The 19500-nt window shown below is 39.5% G+C and overlaps 1 protein-coding gene across 6 annotated transcripts in view; it reads left to right on the top strand.

The window, feature by feature from the left end:
- The window catches only part of LOC146385471 (multiple PDZ domain protein), a 44470-nt gene that overhangs the window by 15707 nt on the left and 9263 nt on the right, over positions 1-19500 (top strand). For 5 of the 6 annotated variants that reach the window (XR_014800512.1, XM_084931212.1, XM_084931211.1 and 2 more), the window contains exons 19-31: positions 1967-2081; positions 4070-4268; positions 10457-10762; positions 12639-12821; positions 13271-13448; positions 14711-14821; positions 15167-15232; positions 15716-15787; positions 16255-16354; positions 17214-17422; positions 17851-17942; positions 18022-18151; positions 19017-19109. Coding sequence is in view for 5 of the 6 variants with exons in the window: in XM_084931212.1 (XP_084787338.1) it covers positions 1967-2081; positions 4070-4268; positions 10457-10762; positions 12639-12821; positions 13271-13448; positions 14711-14821; positions 15167-15232; positions 15716-15787; positions 16255-16354; positions 17214-17422; positions 17851-17942; positions 18022-18151; positions 19017-19109 (1854 nt within the window). In the remaining variant the exon portion in view is untranslated. The remainder of the gene's footprint in view (positions 1-1966; positions 2082-4069; positions 4269-10456; positions 10763-12638; positions 12822-13270; positions 13449-14710; positions 14822-15166; positions 15233-15715; positions 15788-16254; positions 16355-17213; positions 17423-17850; positions 17943-18021; positions 18152-19016; positions 19110-19500) is intronic. The other variant, XM_084931215.1, reaches the window with a different exon arrangement.

Genomic DNA, 19500 nt, shown 5'->3' with positions numbered 1-19500 from the left:
TACTTGCAGTATTTGCATAGTATTTGCATATTTGCAGTGACACATACAGTGAAACTGCGGTGGTCTGGATCTGTAATCTGTCACAGAGGAAACATTGCTCATTACCATGCAAACCTGAGATTCTGTGGGTAGCCATTTTAGTTGCTCTGAAGGAGATTACCATGTCAGTGTGTGTTCGCTTCATTCACATTCTATAGTGGGGAGATTAGACCTGGCTGTATCAGTATTACTGGGTTGGGGATAGAGAAAAGTACTCGGTGTCACAAAGTTGTTCCTGCATTGTGGCCTCAGCTCAGTCCTATTGAGCTGGCCTTTTGTACTCTACTTTGCTTAATTACCAACAATTGCCTCTCAATGAAAAGTGCTTACTGCTTGCACAGCTTTGGCACATGGTCGAACACAAGGACATAGAGTTTTGTCTCAGGCTCACGCATACACACACAAGAGACTTGGAGCAAGTGTCAGTGTTTTCATCAAAGATGGGCTTGTTGCAAAAGGTAGCCTCAGAACTTCAGTGCTGCTTTTACTTTATGTAAAGATTCAAAGAAGATGTCTTTGTTGCCGTTTTTCTTTGTGAAGTGCCCGAGGGGACATTAAAACTCGAACTTTATGCGTGTTTTACATTTAAGAGTAACTCCAAAGGCCTCAACCACAGAGAGTTACAGTAATAGCTCTTTGAAATAATTACTGTAATAATTACATACAAGAATGCTGGTAGTGGTAATGATAATTTCACATTTCAGTGCCAGGTTATCTTTGCAACACAATTCCTTGTTGAAGTGTTGATGGTGTTGGCTGTGAAGGGTCCATTTCATTTCTTCTCTGACACCACTGTCAGGTTGACATCGGTTCTTAGTGATATTAAGTGTCTTTACTGAACTGAGTCCCATTAAAGGTGCTGCAGATACTCACGGACACTATATTAGGTAAACCTTTCCAGCACCAGGTTGGTTGGTGGTTACCCTGTGATCATCAAGGGATGGACATGATTAGTGATAATACTCAAGGAAGGATGTGAGTTTTAAATGATGCTTAATTGGTACTAAAAAATACCCCATACAGTTAGATCTCAATTAATCAAGGCAGGGTGGACCTTTCGTGATGTTTACGCCAAATTCTGACCCTGCCATCTGAATGTCAAAGCAAAAATCGAGACTCATTAAACCAGGAAACATGTTTCCAGTCTTCTGTTGGTGAACCTATGTGAACTGAAGTCTCAGTTTCCTGTTCTTGGCTGACAGGAGGGGTACTCAGTGTGGCCTTCTGCTGCAGAAGGCCATCTTCTCCAAGGTTTAAAATGTTCTCCATTCTTGTCTTTTGCATACTTTGGTTGTAATGGGTGGTTATTTGAGTTGCTGTGGCCTTCCTATGAGCGTGGCCATTCTCCTATGACCTCTGGTATTGAAAAGGCATTTTCACACAGAGAACTGCCACTCCTCCTATATCTCCTTATATTTTATATATATATATATATATATATATATTTTCTCATTGTCTGACCATTATCTATAAACCCCAGAGATGCTATGTGGGAAAACCCCAGTAGTAGCAGTTTCCTAAATACCTGTCTGACACCAACAATCATGACAGATTCAGATGATTTGATGATTGTGTGACTATGTCATTAACACCACCAGCAGGTCAGTTTTCACCCATTTACTGGATGAATCACCCAAACAATTTGGTGTCTAGGACAAAACATTCACCAAACGCCTGCAAAATTATTGACCTTTCGATCAGCCTCCACTTCACTTTGTATTTAGTTGTTTTAAAAGATGTTAGACTGCTAGTGTGCCAAACTTGAACACTGAAAAGTTGTTGAATATAAATCTGTTAACACTGTCGTTGTTAGCGTGGAACTCAAAGTGGAGCTGTGCTGCATTATTGTTCACTAGCATGAAAACACACTTTTATGCTCTCACTCACCCATGCCCCCTTGTCTCTCTCTCTCTCTCTGGAACACCAGCTGCATCATCGCTTCACCAACATGGACGATGACGACATGCAGCAGCCGCCACCTCTGCCCCCCCGCACCAGCTTTGAGAGGACAATCACTGTTGTGCGGGGCAATCGTAGCCTTGGTATGTTCTCCGTCTTTCTCATGGTGGTGCTGTCTTGGTGTGTGTACATCGCAGGCATGGCGATAATGACACTAATAGGAGGCGGTGATGACGACTGCCCTGAAGAGGAATGATGAAGCAATGTGTTCCTCATTCCTGAGAAAAATATGATCCGTGTGTGTACCACATGTGTGTGTGTGTGTTTGAGGTACGAAGCAATGAAGTGACATAAAAGAGAATGAAAACGTAACATTAATTTTAAAAAATGACATATTAATTTGAATGTTGATCCTAATATATGATTATATTTTTTATACTCCAGTATTGAGACTGCATTGTCTTAACTGCTCCAAGAGAAAGTCTGATGTTTGGCTCTTCAAACACAGGAGGCGAACAAAGAGTGCAAGGCAGTTCTGCTCTATGCAAAGTATAAGGAAACAAAGTCATTTGTATTCTCCAAACGTGCTAATAAGGCACCACACTATGTGTGTGAGTGTGTGTGTGAAAGTTTGAAATTATGCAAATGTTCACAATTAGAGAATATCAAGGTCATAACCTACAGTCTGTGTCTGTGTGTTGCACCACTGTATTCTTTGGTTTTTACCTGTTTAAAAATATTGTAGATCCTCTTACTGAGATATTTATTGAAGTTCTGTCTTCTGGATATCCAAGTATTGAGGGTTTGCATATTTAGTTTGTTTCTGGTTTTGTGAATTTACATATGTTTGATCTGAGGCAAAAGCCTCAGCATAGACGGGGTTACAGTGTTTACCCATAAGGCTTGAATATGGACTTATTTTTATGAGCAATGGTAATGTAGTGCAACATTTTTTGTGCTACTTTACCAACTTTTCCAATAGGTGCCATGTGCAATGCGATCGATGACTATGACTTTTTACCCAAGTGAGACATGCACATACCGTATATGGCTGCTTCGTGCTAGAGTTTGGATATTCTTTAGAGCAGGTTGTCAAAGAAAAAGGTTTGATGGTGTGAAAAGGGTTTTTTTCTTGCCTTGCTCATCTAAAACATGACTATAAACAGCTAATTTAGTAGTTGCTTATTCCTGGCGTGAACCAGTTGGTGTGAATTTGTTTGACTTACTTTTTGAAGAGGTTTAGATTTCCATGTAGAATATTTCATTTGGATTTAACCGTAACGTATTTTAAGCATTGTTTTGGCAGAGTTTGTAATGTTTAAATCTGTCTGGTTACAGTGTCATAGTATTGAGCACATTTAAAACATTCACCATAATTTCTTTGAATGTCTTTAAAACATGTGTCTTCTGTTTGTCCTGTCAAAATCGGTAGCTATGTCTTCTGTTGACTGTATTCCATGCACTATGATTGTATTGTAATTTGAATGTAATAAGAAAAAGACAATAAACTATTTATATGATGAAAAATAAGCACAAAGTCATTTCTTTGACGAATTTCAAATTATGTACGACCATAGTGTTGTGGATTGTAGTTAGATAGCAACGTAGTACGCCAGCAGCTATAGACCAGACTGCCTAATTCGTTGCAGGCTGGCTGGCTTCCCTTTCTGTGGTTTGTGTATGTGCGTGCATGAGGCGTGCGTGTGTGTGGACGCCTGATTTACCTGCTTCTGTCTGTTTGTATTAATGAAGTGTTTGTGTAATCCTCCTAGTGTCCAAACTGATAATGCCAAAGTCGGGTGTTTATGTGACAGGCATGTGTTACTCGTCAGTCACCTGTGCCCTCTGCCCTCTGTGGATGTGAGTGCGCATGACGCTCTTTGTGCACCTTTTGTGGGTGTGACTGTGAGGGATGATGCTGTGTAAATGTCAAGCATTTGTAGCCATGTTTGTGTGCTAATCTGCCTAGTGTCTGTCTTGATTATGCTGATTATACCACTGTCAGGTGTTTGTTTGGGCGACTGTCTCTCTGTTTGGCATGCATTCAAAGCAGCCTTAGCCAGCCCTCCGTTCACCTGTGCTTTTGTGTGCTTGTGTGTGTGTGTGTGTGTGTTAATGTGCGTGTTGGCAGGGATGACAGTGAGTGCTATCAAGGACGGTTCAGGCATGCTGGTGCGCAGTGTGGTCCAGGGGGGGGCTGTTAGCCAGGATGGCAGGCTCGGGGTGGGGGACGCCATCTTGGCCATCAATGGAGAATCTACCTCCAACCTGACCAGCGCCAAGGCCAGGGCCATGCTCCGCAGGCACTCCGTCATAGGTCCAGAAATGAGGTAAGGAGACAGTCACATCCCCGCAGCCCCCCAGAAAACATAGTCAAGCTCAACAAAAGTGCTAAAGCACTCTAGGGTTTTGTTTTGTTTTTACTGTACATAACAGAGCCCCTTTTTTCTCGATAATCCTTAATCCCTAAACAAACACTGTTTGACTGGCTGTGCAGTACTGTTTACATCCTTTACAGTGTTTCAAGTGCTGCTTGAACCTTTGGATTTCTTATACTTAGTAATTGTGCTTGCAAAATTATTTTGACGATTGTGGCTCGAGTAGAGTAAGTATGTTAAGAAATTAATTACATTTCTGAAGGTCTCTTGACAAAAAAAGCAGAAATATCCCAGGTGCAAATGAAAAAATGAACTACTTGTATCAAGCTGTCTCAGTTTCTTGCTCCAGGTGGGGTGTTAGGTATTTTGTGGTACAGTGACCTACTGGGACATTTTAATAAAAACAAAGAGCCATTGTTCTCGTGAAATGCCAAATTATCTCATTTTAAAGAGCACTCACAAAAATATATTCAATATGGCTAATTAGACCTCTATTCAAGTTAAAACTGGGCTAAGTCCCCGCAAAAGAACCTCTGAAATTGAGGAAGATGTAGCTTCTCAACCTTAATGTAGCAAAACTGTCAGATCATTACGATAGTCAAGCACATGCTCTAGTACACATGCCCACACAGTCCCCAGTGCAGGTCATCCATGAGAACTAAAAACACCTGAGTGGACAGTGCTACTCTTTTTTTTTTTTAAGTATACACAAAACCTAAGAAATACAGACATTGCTGTTCTGCTTATTTCTTTCACTAACAGAAATGAGCTTCTACAGTTTTCCTGCAGACTTTAATAAGACTGAAAGTGTATTGCAACTACAGCTGATGTCATCTTGTAGACTTCAGGTAGCAGGTTTAACACACTTTCACACAGGCTTCATTTGTCAGGTTTGGAAGCTACATCGTTGTTTTATAACGTCTATAAATAATAAAAAAAAAACAGGAAAAAAATCAATAACTACATGTTTAGTTTTTCACACTTTTTTACACTTTATTTTAAAGCCTAAAGCTAATCATGGCAGCTAGCTTTACTTGATTTAGCTGTCTTATTTTTTTTTTTACTTTACATTCAGTACAGCTTTTTGAGATTACTTTTTATTTCATTTTACTCCAAATTACAATAACTGTATTTTTTGAATTGCTTATTTTGATGTTTTAATATTTTTGCACAGTGTAAAAGGCACAAAAAAAGTCTTGATGCTTGCTCAATCATCCAGGTAAAGAAATATCAAAAAGTTGATACGTCCAGATGAACAGAATCATCTTTCTGGGATGTACAAAAAGTACAAAAAAAACCTTTTCAGTTTTTTCATACTTGTCTGGTAGATTTAATTTTGATTTTAAAAAATGCCATAAATCATAATGACCATAAACTACAATGACCAAAAAATTTTTTTTAGAACTGTACATTTTTTAAATTACATTTGAATTTTTCTGCATTTACGAAATCTTTACCGTCACATCCAAATTGTGGTCAGGTACAGCAGATTATTTTTGCTTCATCCTAAAGTTGTGTCAGTGTCATACAGATAAAAGGAATCCCAAAGTCACTCAAACAAAGCTTCAGAAGTCCTTTGTGGAGAACAGGCTTTTATGATACAGCAGCAAGATTGAAGCCACTCTTGATTAAAACGCATACAACCTCCCACAAGGGGTATTTAGAGGACTAAAAGAACAAGATTCTCTGGGATGATTCTCCTGCACATTTCTAAGCACCATCTCTGTTGAGCACTAGACACTGCTTATTACTTATCACCTGTCTAAAACCAGTGACAAGGCAACACGCTGCGTGTGCTTCTCAGCTAAATACAGAGATGTTCCAAATGTAAGTGACTTGAGTTTAGGGCAGTGATTCATCTTTCTGCTCAACAATGATCTGAAACAGACAGCCATGATAGCACTAGTGTGGTTTCAGGTCAGGTCAAGGACAGTCTTTAAGTTTAGCCTAAAACCACTTCAATATCTGTGGACAAAGTTCAAGACGACTGAAGTTGCTTGAGAAATCTGCCAGAAAAAATGGGATAACTGCCCAGACCCAGCTGTGTAGCAATCCAGCGTACAACTTAGACTTACCCTAAAATCTGAAATACTTGAGGCTATAAACTGCTGCCAGAGGGATTCCTTCATATTTCTAAATTAAAGATCAGAAAATGTTTGTGCAAGATTTTAGTTTTTGATCTTCCATTTGCAAAAATGTCTAAAATATGTTTTATAGTTTTATCATTCTCAGTTATTGAGTATGTAGTGTATGCATACACAACAGAGAGGCTCCAAGTGTAAGTGATCTTAGTTTGGTGCAATGACTTACCTTTCTGCACAACAATGAACGGAGGCATACAGCCGAGGCAGCATTAGCATGGCTTCAGGTCAAGTACAGGGCAGTCGTTGAATCATCAAACCAAAGTTCTGGCTCAGCCCACATATGCATTTGTGTAGAAAATTGAAGATGACTGAAAGAGCTTGAGAACCCTGTCAGGAAGATTGGGATAACTGCCCAGATCAAGCTGTGTAGCAAACTAGCTGACTAAAGACTTACCCAAAAACACTTGAGGCTGTAGTTGTTGCCAAAGGGAATATTCATAGTTCTAAATTAAAGATCAGAATGCTTTAATATTTTTCACTTTTTGATTTTCAGTTTGCAAAAATGTCTAAAATATATCTTGATACATGCTCAATCATCCAGGTAAGTAAATCCCATTCTGTTCATCTGGACGTAGTGTTTTCACGTTTTCATTCGGAGAAAGTTTCGTTACTCATGACTTCTTCAGTCTCAGCTGACTGCAGGTTTCCCCAACCTTATGAACAGTACATTTGCACAATAACTGAAACCAGCCTACTGACTGAACAATGGGCTGTGAGGTCAGTTCCTCGATCATTAATATGCAAATTGTCATGACCATTGATCAACAAACACCTATTAATGCCCATGAGTATATTAATGATATAAACAATGCTCCATCCAATATAAGTTTTATGTCATAGCTGCCCGTAATTAACAGTATTTTTAATTACCTCAATGTTTCTGTAAAGCTTAATCCACCATTCAATATTATTTTTGATTAAGATGCCAAATTACATTTATTTACTTGCATTTCTAAAGAGAAAACATGTGATGCTTGAATTGATACATTTCTGACTGAAGTCCAGTGTTCTCAGATTTTGGTATAAAAATGTGTGTTCAGCTGGTTATTTGCCAAATAAATAACAATATAATTATTAGTTTTAAACACTTTCTGAATTATTTGTGTTTTCTTGTTTTGTGATAGGTGGTTTAATACATTCGTTAAACAAGGCAGATGCACAATTTAGGTTTGGGGATTTTCAAAAGTTTTTCAGGCACCACAAAAAAAATAAAACTGTTTGTTTACTTAAAACTTGTGGTTCAAGGCCTCAGGCAATTACCAAAACTATAAAGTGATTGTTTTTCCCAACTGAAGAGACCCTAGCGGGTTACAGTAGTTACTTAATGCAATTATTTGCGTTGCATTTATGTGCACTTTCCGTGCTGTCATAGTTTAAAGACAGTTTTCTTTGAGAAACAAGAAAACCAAAGGTATTAGTTTGGAGAGAATGTGGTCTTTTGGGAATGTTGAGAACAACCAACTGTTGAAAAAGTAATTGAATACCATGCATATTTGTTAGATCTACCCAAATGTAACAGCCTGCATCTGCAATGTGTACAAGCATGTCATCAATATCATCATCTCTGCAGTCACATGACTTTGACCGCATCATCACCTATAAATGATCTCGTCTCACTTTGGATCTCCATTACCACCTTGTTTTTTTTGACACTGCAGTCATAGCTGACTGAGGCAGTGCAGTCATGTTAGATTAGATTAGGTGATGAAATTTTAAAGATTGCCTAAGGGGAAATTGGATAAATTATTACTTGTTCTAACATCAGCAGTTATGGCTCCACATTGGCAATGCTTGTTTGGCTGATTGGAGATGTGCTCCACCCCCACCACCCCACTGCCCTGCAGAACACCCACTCACTTTCTCCCAGTCTCTCTCTCTCTCTCTTTCTCTCTCCCTCCCTCTCTCTCTTCCGCTCTGTGTTACATTTATGGGCACACACATACAAACATTAACACACATACCAGCCTTTCAATGGTCTAACCTCCAAAAACACCTTTTCCTGCTATGGGAAATATCTCTGAATAATTCATCACTCATCTCACCTTGAACAGTGTGCTTCTGAATAAAAGAACGTTTTAAAGGGCCTCTCATAGATGCGCACACAATACACACGCGGACGAATACACACACGCGTTTTGGCTTTCTCTATCATATACACACAAAAACACTCATCAGTATACACATACCGTGTGCTCACACTGCCTACTCCTAAACAGCACTTCAGATAAACTAAGAGCGAGTGGAGGCAGATGAGTTGCTTTGGCAGCCTCAGAATAAGACACATAGACGGGTGAGGGCTTGTCACCATCAAACTGCCTCCTTTCAGACAAGACAGGCTGTCCACATGGCTCAGTCACAACAGCTTAGTGTAGACTACCGTGTTCAATCTACCACCCTGAATGAAACATAGAAATTGGCTTTTTCAGCAGATTCAAAAAGCATGTCTGCTAGTAGCATCACACCGTGTAAAAAGAAGAAAAATAAAAGTGGGAGGAGGGGGCTGAATGATGTCCTTGACATCTTTTACAGCATGGCTTAGGCAGATCTGGGATTATGTAAAACAAAAACGCTGAGAAGATTTTTCCATTTTTCAGATGGAACGGGACACATCCGTATTTTCAGAGCTCTAAATATCGTTTGACTGACAACTTCAGTTTTTGTTGTGGATTAGAGGTTGTTTGTAAAAGAGAAAAAATATTAATGTATGACATACAAAAAGGGTATGTTTTTAGTTGCTTAGCTATTATGTGGTATTTGTCCATCAATATGGCTTAATTTGTCTTCAGTTCAATGTTAAATTGTCAACAAGTAAAACTGTCTGAATAATAGTGGGGGGGGGTTTGTTGTTAGTGCTGTTGCCTCACAGCAAGCAGGTCTGGGGTTTGAATTCACTGGCTAGCTAGGACCTGTTTGTGGGGAGTTTTCTTGTCTCCAGTTGCCTCCCACAGTCCAAAGCCATGCATGGGTTTAGGTTAATTGGAAATTCTGAATCAGCTACAGGTGATTGCAAGTGTGAATGCTTGTCCGTCTTTCCACGTTAGCCTCTATCTATGATAAACTGATGACCTGTCCAGGAGGTACCCCACTTTTTCCCTATGACAACCAGGATAGTCTCCAGGCAAAATGATGGATGTACAGTGTTTTTTGACAAAATGGACACCTTACAAGGAAGCAAAATTTCTGAGAACAGCCCCTCTCCCCTATATTCTTTAGCCTAAATTGACTCAGACATGTCTCCATGATTGTAGGCAAGCTAGCTGGCTAATAGTCCAAGCTACTTGACAGCAGAAGCAGTTAATTTGCATCCTGAGAGAAGTGAGTGATTTCATGAAGACTGCCATGATTTGTCAGTTTCTGTTTGGCAAAGGATGAAACAGCGAGTAGCACATTTCTTTGCAGTTTTATTGGCTCTGGTTTGCGTGTCCTGCTTTGATACCACTGAGCAATCACATAAGACTTAAAGCTGGAAAATAAACTAAAGACTTCTGGAAGTCACCACATCTAGCTTCTTTATAAACTTAAAACAAAAAAAATCTATAACTTAATCTCTTTTAATAACTTAACTAATTGACACATTTTGTTTTATCTGTTATCTTTTGTGTGGATTTTGGACACACTGTTTCCCCCTGCATGAGCTTTATGCTTAGCTAAGCTGGAGGTTGCTTAAAAATCCTCTTTATAGAAATGAAAATGTTACTAAACTCATCTTATCTTGATAAGGCAGTGAATAAGAGTCATTTTAAAAACTTGCCATTACTTCAGTGGATAAAATGCAATTATTGTCTTATTCAACTGATATTTAATTTATGATTTATAGAAATTTCTCACTACTGGGACTGTTTTTTCATTCCTTAAGAACCCATTGCTCATTCTTTGGTGAAGAAGTAAAGCAAATGTGCTGCTGAGAAAACAGTGTTGATAAAACTTAAGTAAATAATGTTTATAATGCTTTCACCCCGTTCCCACACTTCTTTTCCCACATTCCCCTACCCCCAGTATAACCTATGTCCCAGCCCACCAGGTGGATGAACACCGTACTCGACTGTGTTTGCCCCCTCTGGCATCAGTTGCAACAGAAAGCCCCTCTTCCTCACCCACTCTAGCGACTGCTTCTCCGGAGCCAGCAGCGGACCCAGCTGGATCCTCGAGTCACCCGGCTTTGTCTATGCTCAAGCTTTCTTCCTCACTCAAGTTTAAAGCCACAACTCCAGATCGAACTTCAATCAGATCTTCTGCTTCCTTCAGAACTCCTCATAAAGACCCGGTCACAGTTCCAACCATCAGCCCAGCCTCAGACACGAGGTAATATAAGAGCCAGAGGTCTTAGCCTATTATTTACGGTCACCTAATCCCTTCCCAGTTCCCAGAGTGCAAGATAAACCTGTCTAAAGGTTTATTAGACTTCAAGGCTCCAGTTTTATTACAAGTTGATACATTTGCTGCAGGGACTTCAGACTAAGAAATAGCTATACATTCTTTAACACTTTAACCATAGGCTTTTGATTGCTGTAGCAGCTATGGTTTTATTACTGTAACACATCATTCAGTTACCCAGCTGCTTAAGTCATGCTAATGATCTGAATTATGATCTGACACTTTAATTAACCGTATCCATGAGGAAACAATTGTTTTCAGAATGCAGCCAGCTCAGTGTGAGTCTCCTCCAGCATGTATTTTCTCTTCTCCATTCTTCTGTGTTGTAAAGGCAAAAGCTTCTCTCACTGTTGAATCTCTGAGTTATATTTAGCTGTTCGCTTATGGATCTCAGTGCTGACTGTCAGCGAAAATGAATTGTTTCGCTTCTGTCTGTCCCTGCTTTCACTCTGTCTTCGTACCTCTGCCTTTCTCCTCCCTCCCTCACTCCCATTTTTCTCTGCAGCCTTTTCTTCGCTCTTATCTTTCAATGTGTTGTCTTTGTTTCTTTCTCTGTGTGTGCTTACATCTGTCTTTCATTTCTTTCGCACTCTCAGTCATCTTGCACTGGTGTTTTTCTCTTCACCTCATTTTCCCTCTCCTCCCTGCCTGGCGTCTATCCCCCTTCTCCTCGCTCCTCTTTCAGCCCTGGTGGAACCATTTGTTCTGCCCTCTTCTGTAACTTAACTGGCTATAGGCTCCTGCTGTGCAGATAGCACCACTATCACTCACATCCATGGGCTTATTACAGCCCTCCACTGTTAAACATATTCATGAAAAATTCTCTGCTTTTGTACCTTTTTCTTCCACTTTTGCAGTATATGTGTGTGTGCATATGTATGTGTATATATATATATATATATATATATATATATATATATATATATATATATATATATATATATATATATATATATATATATATATATATATATATATATGGCAAACATAGAGGCACTACCTCATGATCTCATCTAAATCAGTTTATTTTCTCAAGGCCCTCAAACACAAGTGACAATTGGCCAAATGCCTCAGTGTGTCATTGATTAAAAACAAGCTCACCAGTGTGCACCCCAGTTCTGCTTGTGTGATGTTATTAGATTATTAATTTGTGATTGTTAGATTGGGAGTTATCTTAAACTTAAAGTTTTTTTTCTCCAAGCAGACTAAAAGCAAATAACATTTACATTTATATAACACAACACAAAAATGTTGATTCTCACTTCTGAAAGTTATAACAACTTAACAGTTGGCATTTTTCCTGAATAAATAAACTGAATAATTCATTCATTTTCTATAAATCCATGTTATATCAATAGATCACTTATCAAAAAGTCACATAATTTGGTTGCCTGTGTTTGTGTGCATACAGTCACAGTAAACATAACAACAACATGTAATAGAAACATTTGCAATTAGAAAATGTTGTATAATGTATGTAAATAAAAATATGTCTCTTTTTAAAAGGTATGGAGCTATACACTGGGCACATGGATGTGAAAAAATGAATTATGGAGTATATAAATATTCACAGTGTGTAGTTTAAGAGGTATAAATCTGCATGGATAATAGTCCCAGACGTGTCAATTATACCACAGATTTGGATTCTTTCTTTGTTGGGCATTTTGTTCTTCTCCTATTGTATTTTATATTCAGAAAGGTGCCTGTAAATTTAGATACTTTAAGTCATTGTAGCACAAAAATAATCATTCAAAAACATACATTAAAACCTGTTATATAAAGTAATCTTTTTGTTCATCCCCAGCTGGCAGATAGCAAAATCTCTACCTCTGAAGAGCAAAGATGGAGACATTACAGCAGAGAAAAGGGACAATGTTAATACAGGTGGAATGGCATCAAAGCCAGAAGTGGAGATAAAGGTGGATGGTGCAGAAGAAGGAAAGGAGGAGGAGCTTCTTTCTACAGTGTCTTGGGACCAGCCTAAAAGGTTAGTGAATTTGTCATCTAATAATTATCATGAGATATTATTCAGATTATTCAGGCAACTTCAGGTCATGATAACAGCAGTGCTAATGGTGCACAACAGACTCTACATGCTCATATTTCTTGGGTTTAGAGAAAGCGACTACAGTACAGAATTTCATTTTCAGCTTTCATTTATTGCATTAAAGAATGCGTCCCGCTTTGATACAAAAATTGCACTGCATAAAAAAGAAGAAGAAAGAAATTCATTAAAAAAAAACAACTATTCTGTGTTTCCCTATAAGTTTTATTTGACTAAATCATTGAATCTCCATCTGCAACACTAAGCAGCAGAGACTGAAAAAAGCAAAAATACACATTGGATAAATTATGCAGCACTGTTTTTAAAATACGTAAAGTAATGTTAGAACAATCTAACAAGTAATGTTTCTTGCGTTACACTCTGTGTTTCAGTGTGCGACTAACGCGAGCACCAGTTCAGTCCCTAGGTATCAGCATAATGGGAGGTAGAGGCATGGGCCGAAGACTGAGCAGCGGTGAGATGATGAGGGGAGTCTTCATCAAGAACATCAGCCCAGACAGCCCGGCTGCACGTAATGGGACCCTACGGGCTGGAGACAGGATACTGGAGGTATGCGAATGCCTGGAACTGACATGTGTGTTGGTGTGTAGCAGAGAAGGAGGCGCAGTTATCAGAAATTGCAGGAAAGAGGTGCGTGTGTGTGTGTGTGTTTGGGTACCCAGTGGTGCTTGTGTGTGGTAGAGAGAGAAGGTATTGTGCATACTGCATGAGCATGCATTTATATAATACATACTGTGTATGCGGTACTGGAATTCAATATTGTTTGTGGTCTCTGCTGTATTAAAAGGTGCCAATTTGATTGTAATATGACACACTAATGGCCAATTTGTTGTTTAAATGCCCATAAAATGTTATTCGCAGCAGCCTGTTATTTGTTATTGGTCAAAGATTGAAGGTTCAGCTCCACTGTCATTATATAATACAGGACTGCACAATAAAATGCAGTTATACCCCCCCCTCCGCCATAACATACTTGGTTATTCATGCAGTTATCCAATCAGGTAATCATGTAGCAGCAGTACAATGCATAAAATCATGCAAATGGAGGTCAGGAGCTTCAGTTAATGTTCACATGGCACATCAGATGGGGAAACACAGTCAAATTGACTTTGACTGTGGCTTGATTGATGGTGCCAGATGGGCTGGTTTGAATATTTCTGAAACTGCTGATCTCCTGGGATTTCTGTGCATGACAGTCTCTAGAGTTCATCGCGAATGGTGTGAAATTTTTTTTCTGAAAAAGCATTCAATGAGCACTTCTGTGGATTGAAAGGCTTTGTTGATGTGAGAGGTCAGAAAAGAGCAGTCAGACTGATTGCAGGAAACAGAAAGACAGAAAAACAGTAGCTTAAATAAAAATTCTCTGTCCTTAAAGAAAAACACACATTGTAAGCACAATAGCACCAGAATGCACAACATGTCATGTTGAGGCAGATGGGCTGCAGCAGCAGAAGACTAATGTCAGGTTCCACTCCTGTCAGCCAAGAACAGAAATCTGAAGCTGCAGCGGCGGGCACACACTCACCAAAGTGAAGTGAAGACTGGGAAAACATGCCATTCTGCTGTATTAGGTTTGAGCTGTGTGTACAGCACTGCAAGATAAAAGAAATTGTCAACTGTCAGAAATTTTGATATATAATTTTTCACTAGCCGTCTCTTTGAAAAAGACAGCCGACAGCATTGCAAATAAATGGGCATGGCTATTTTAAGGCAACTTGGATTTTAGATGATCAATGTGTTCTTTAAAAACAGATCTACACTGATCTGATCTGAAAATTGTATTCACGTGCATTTTTGTTGATGTTGCTAAGGTATGTGGTGTGGACCTGAGAAGTGCCAGCCATGAGCAAGCAGTGGAGGCCATCCGCAGAGCTGGAGACACTGTGACCTTTCTAGTGCAGTCTGGACAAGACGGATCTCAGGTACAGCACCAAAAATTGCAGATTTTTGGTAGCTTTATGCATCTTGCAGACTCTGTATATTCTGGCATGCATGCATGCATGAATTTGAGTCTCCTGAGGCTTCAGATTCTTTCACATTGAATCTCAACACTCAGTAAAGCGAAGGTGCAATGCATATTCTATTGGAAAGCCCCACCAGAAGTTGCAGCAGCGTTGTGCATGGGCGTTGCATTATTATGTCTTGTGGATACAATGCATATTAGGTAAAAATGCATTTGACTGACAGAATAAGTAATTATTCAGCATTACGTGTACAGTTTTATAGAAAATAATACGCCTACTCTGCGTCTTGTGTTTCGCCCACAGTCTCCTGCTCTCATCAACCATGAAAGACTAACTCCAACACTGCTGTCCAACTCACACAGCAGCAGGGTAACACCGCTCTACTTCCTATTTTAAGCTTCGCATTAAGGTTTTTCCTGTTTCAATGGCATACGTAAATCTTATTTCAAATTTACACCAGCCTTGATATAATAGTGCTTTCCACTACTTTTCTAGTATAGACAATCGTGTCCATTAGAATATGAAGTACTGCTCGTTGGAGCTAAAGAGCAGTAGCTACTTTTCATGTTTTTTAAAGGTTGCGACCACATCTTTAGTTTTCGCTGGGAGAGAACACAAGCTGTGAAGTTCTCACTTTGTGTTCCTACACAGTTACTGATATTTGGCTGTGTGTTGCTGTAGTGTATAGAAAATGTTTCGTGCACACTATATTATATATAGATAGATGAGTCATTAACACCTACACAGCAATCCAAAAAAGAATGGGGAAGCTTCAAAGAGGTTTTTTTTGAGACAGGGATTTCTTTTTTCATAGATATAGAGCTATGTCTGTGTTTCCCCACATGATACTAGGAAGCAGAGAACCTTGGTGGTCTGTTCCTTAGTCCTTCCCCTGCAAACCCCTTCATTCCCACCCCGTTTAAGGTTGGTGCACAGTGTGTGTGTGTGTGTGTGTGTGTGTTACCACAAGTGTGCCACACTGTAAAAGCACTCTTGCATTTACATCAAACCAACTTCCAGAAACTTATTTAACATGCATTTTTGTACATAGAACCCTTGTAGTCCCTCGCAGCTACCTTGTTTGTTTAAACCCTTTGTTTTTTGCCTTTGATGGAGATGCATGACTCTAAATAGAGTCAGCGCATTCTTTTGAAGTTATTTTTCCATCCACTTGTAAGTTAGTTGCAAAATAATGCATGATTCTGGTCATCTTTCATGTTATTTTTAGCTGACATTAAAACAGCGTTCATTAATTCATCCTCTTCATCAGTTATTTCCCAGTGCTTTATCAAGCGCACTGAACAAGCCTCAGGGGTAGTCCAACTTATGCCTGAAGGACCCCTGAGGCATCTCAAACTCTGCTTGTTCAATAATGCAAAATTTGTCCCAAGGTACCTTCACCAGCATCCAATAGAATGGATCAGAGAAGCCCTACGAATTTCACAACACCAGTCACAGGAGCAGTTGAAGATGCTGACGACTCTGGCAGAAGTAAGACTCCTCAAAAGCCTATGTACCATCCTCATCCATTATAGATTTTAATACTGATAAACATTTTCTGACACTCCCAGTTGAATTGTCAAATTCTGGGACATACTTTAAGCCATATGACACTTAAACCACCTGCATTTCAAGCCAGTTTGCATGAATAATGTACCAAGAACAGATTAAAGCCTAAAAAAAAACATTTTAGAAATATTATTCAAGTATAGCATCATTTGAAAGAGTAACATTCCTCTGTATGAATACATTTTAGTTTCTAAGTAATTTTTTTTCTGTCTCTTTTTTGGCAGAAAAAAAAAACTGTATTCAAATTGCATCTATTGTTTTATTTCTTACAAGCGTAACTATGAGACATGTTACCTCGCCTGGATTAGGGTTACCAGGATCCCACTCTGGAGCTGGCTCTAGTGTGTTTGAGCTTCAGGGTGCTTTATACTGTTGATTAGTAAAATAGTGTAAAACTATTAGAAGGAAACTGTGTGTGTCTTACACATGCACACAAGCAAAGAAAATATGAATCCATTCATTAAAGCGTTGCCCCATGATGCTACAAGTGGTTTGAAACACTTTGTATGCATATATAAATCACAGTCGTGGCTCTATATTCATTTTTCCTTGCACAGTTGTGCACACAAGGTGCATACTATCATGCTGTATATAGTCAGAAACACCCTCAACAAGTCCCTTCCAGGCAAAATGCAGCAGCCCACACACATTCTCCTCCAGGGTGTAATGCTTTTCCCCATGTCTCCATGTGTCACTCATTACATGTAGTTTGCCACACTTTTTTTGGCTTAACAATCATATCATTCTCCTAACAATTTTCTGTCTGCTAACTGTGTCCTAGAAAAGATGCTTCAGCGTTATGGCAGTCTGTCTGGAAAGCTCCAAATGATTGAGCTAGAGAAGGACCCTGCAGCTCACGGCCTGGGAATCAGCCTCACGGGCAACAAGGATGACTCTAGGGCCCGTATGGGTGTCTATGTGGCAGCTATAGACCCTCTAGGCCCCGCTGGTTTAGATGGGAGGATACAGATCGGGGATGAGCTTCTAGAGGTAAGAAAGACAGGCTATGGGAACAATATGGAAGAATGAGTGAGTAGGGATTAACAGATTAATGGTGTGAGATTGAAGACTCCAAGAATGGGTTGAGCCATTGGAGAGAGACAAAATAGTGAAGTCAAAAATTAAAGCAGGAGAAGAATAGAAGGGAGTTGGAGACATGGATGAGAGCGTTGAGTACCTGCACAGTAGATTTATCATGCAAATTACCATTTGAATGATAGTTGGTGCTGGGCCGGATTTTTGTAATGAACAACCATGTAATAGAGATGAGGAGGACAGTAGTGGGAGAGGAGCAGCTGATGAGTCGGCGGGGGAGGAGAGGTTAGAAGGAGATGACAGAAAGGAAGATTAATGTAGAGGTGAATAGAGGGGGAAAGGCGTTGTTGGATAGGAACTACATGACGCTGTGTTTCTTCTAGATTAACGGTCAGATTTTGTACGGCCGGAGTCACCAGAATGCCTCTGCCATCATCAGTAATGCTCCATGTAAAGTCAAGATCATTCTCATCAGGTAACATGATTGCTTTTTGGTTTTACATACTAAAGGTTTTTGTAACCTGCTTCTGGAATAATTGGTGTTGTTTTACCAGAAATAAAGCAGCTCTAGGTGAAACGGTCCAGGGACTCAGGAAAGACTGTGAGGACACGATCGACTCCCAGACTGACACTGGAGGCTGTGGACAAATCTCCAGTGACATTGAACACATTATTCTACCTCAGGTACAATACATCCAGTAGGTCTCTGGCTAACCACTGTCAGTTGTCTGTACTGCAGTTGCACATTTTTGTGTATCAAAAGCAGCCTGATAGCAGGTACTTTTGTATCAAAATCTTGATAGATAGACGAGTATCTGTGTAATTGTATAAAATGAACAACATGTAACTTTAATCACAAAAACACATTTTGCAGACGTGCTGTTATTGGTTTCACTAGTCTCATATTTCCATCTCCGTACCAATATTCGCCTCCATCCATCTCTCATACCCAATAGTACTGCCATCCTCTAACTCCCTTCTCAAGTTCATTCATAAACTTCAACAGGTTCAGAATTCTGCCGCTTGGAGCATCACCAGACCTCCCTGCATTAGTCATGTCACGCCTGTCCTTCAGCAGCTTCACCGGCTCCCGGTTAAATGTCGTATTGATTTCAAGATTCCGCTCCTCACCTTTAAGGCAATCCATAACCTCCCTCCGCAGTACCTCTCTGAACTCCTCACTGTCCCTTCTGCCCTTTTGACTACACTGGGATCTACAACCTTCAGTTTCTTTGCTCCTCGCCTCTGGAATCCCCTCCCACCAGACATCTGTAACACTGACTCTCTTAACACTTTCAAATCCCATCTTAAGTGTGCCGGTTTAGCAAATTTGGATGAGGCGACCACATGCTGCATGGCTGAGAGCGGCTGGCCCGGGTCCGATTCTGACCCTTTTCCTCTGGTTTCCTGTCACTCTTCACTGTCTGTCTAATAAAGCCAAAAAATCCCATCTTAAAGCACACCTCTTAAAACTGGCACAGTCATTTTTTTACATATGAGTATTATTGTGTTTAAGTTTGTTTTCTTACATAGTTGCTTCTCATTCCAGGATTATGCAGGTCTTGGCCTTTGCTTGGAAGAGGACAACTCTAAGGGAGGACTGGTGGTCACGTCCCTGATCCAGCACGGCACTGCCAGCAAGGTATGACATCGTCAACAGGATCATATCATCTATACTATTTATAAGTATCTATACTATGTAAGCCTTTTAAGTAATTTAATCATTTTCAGTTTTCTTTTTGGTTCTCTCTGAGCAAATTTACTCTGTAATTTAAAAAAAAAAAAAAAATTTTAATGAATAAAAATGCTGTTATTAATAAATATGTATTATTCCTTTTTTACCCACAAAAAGTAGAATCGATTGCAATTTTGGCCTTCACCAGGGCAGAATTCGTCTCATAACATATTTGAATTATAAAGGGTTTGTACAAGTCTGATGTGATGGTTCTGCCATCTTGGCATTATGAATATTATGTGAAACAGATGATGGTTGCCATTTTTTCAAGTGATGTCATCATGTACTAATACGTTTT

This window comes from Perissodus microlepis, chromosome 6 (assembly GCF_051167445.1).
Source record: "Perissodus microlepis isolate ML-2025 ecotype Zambia chromosome 6, ASM5116744v1, whole genome shotgun sequence".
Taxonomy (NCBI): domain Eukaryota; kingdom Metazoa; phylum Chordata; class Actinopteri; order Cichliformes; family Cichlidae; genus Perissodus; species Perissodus microlepis.
The sequence above is the reverse complement of the archived record's forward strand: the minus strand, read 5'-3'. Positions and strand labels throughout refer to the sequence as shown.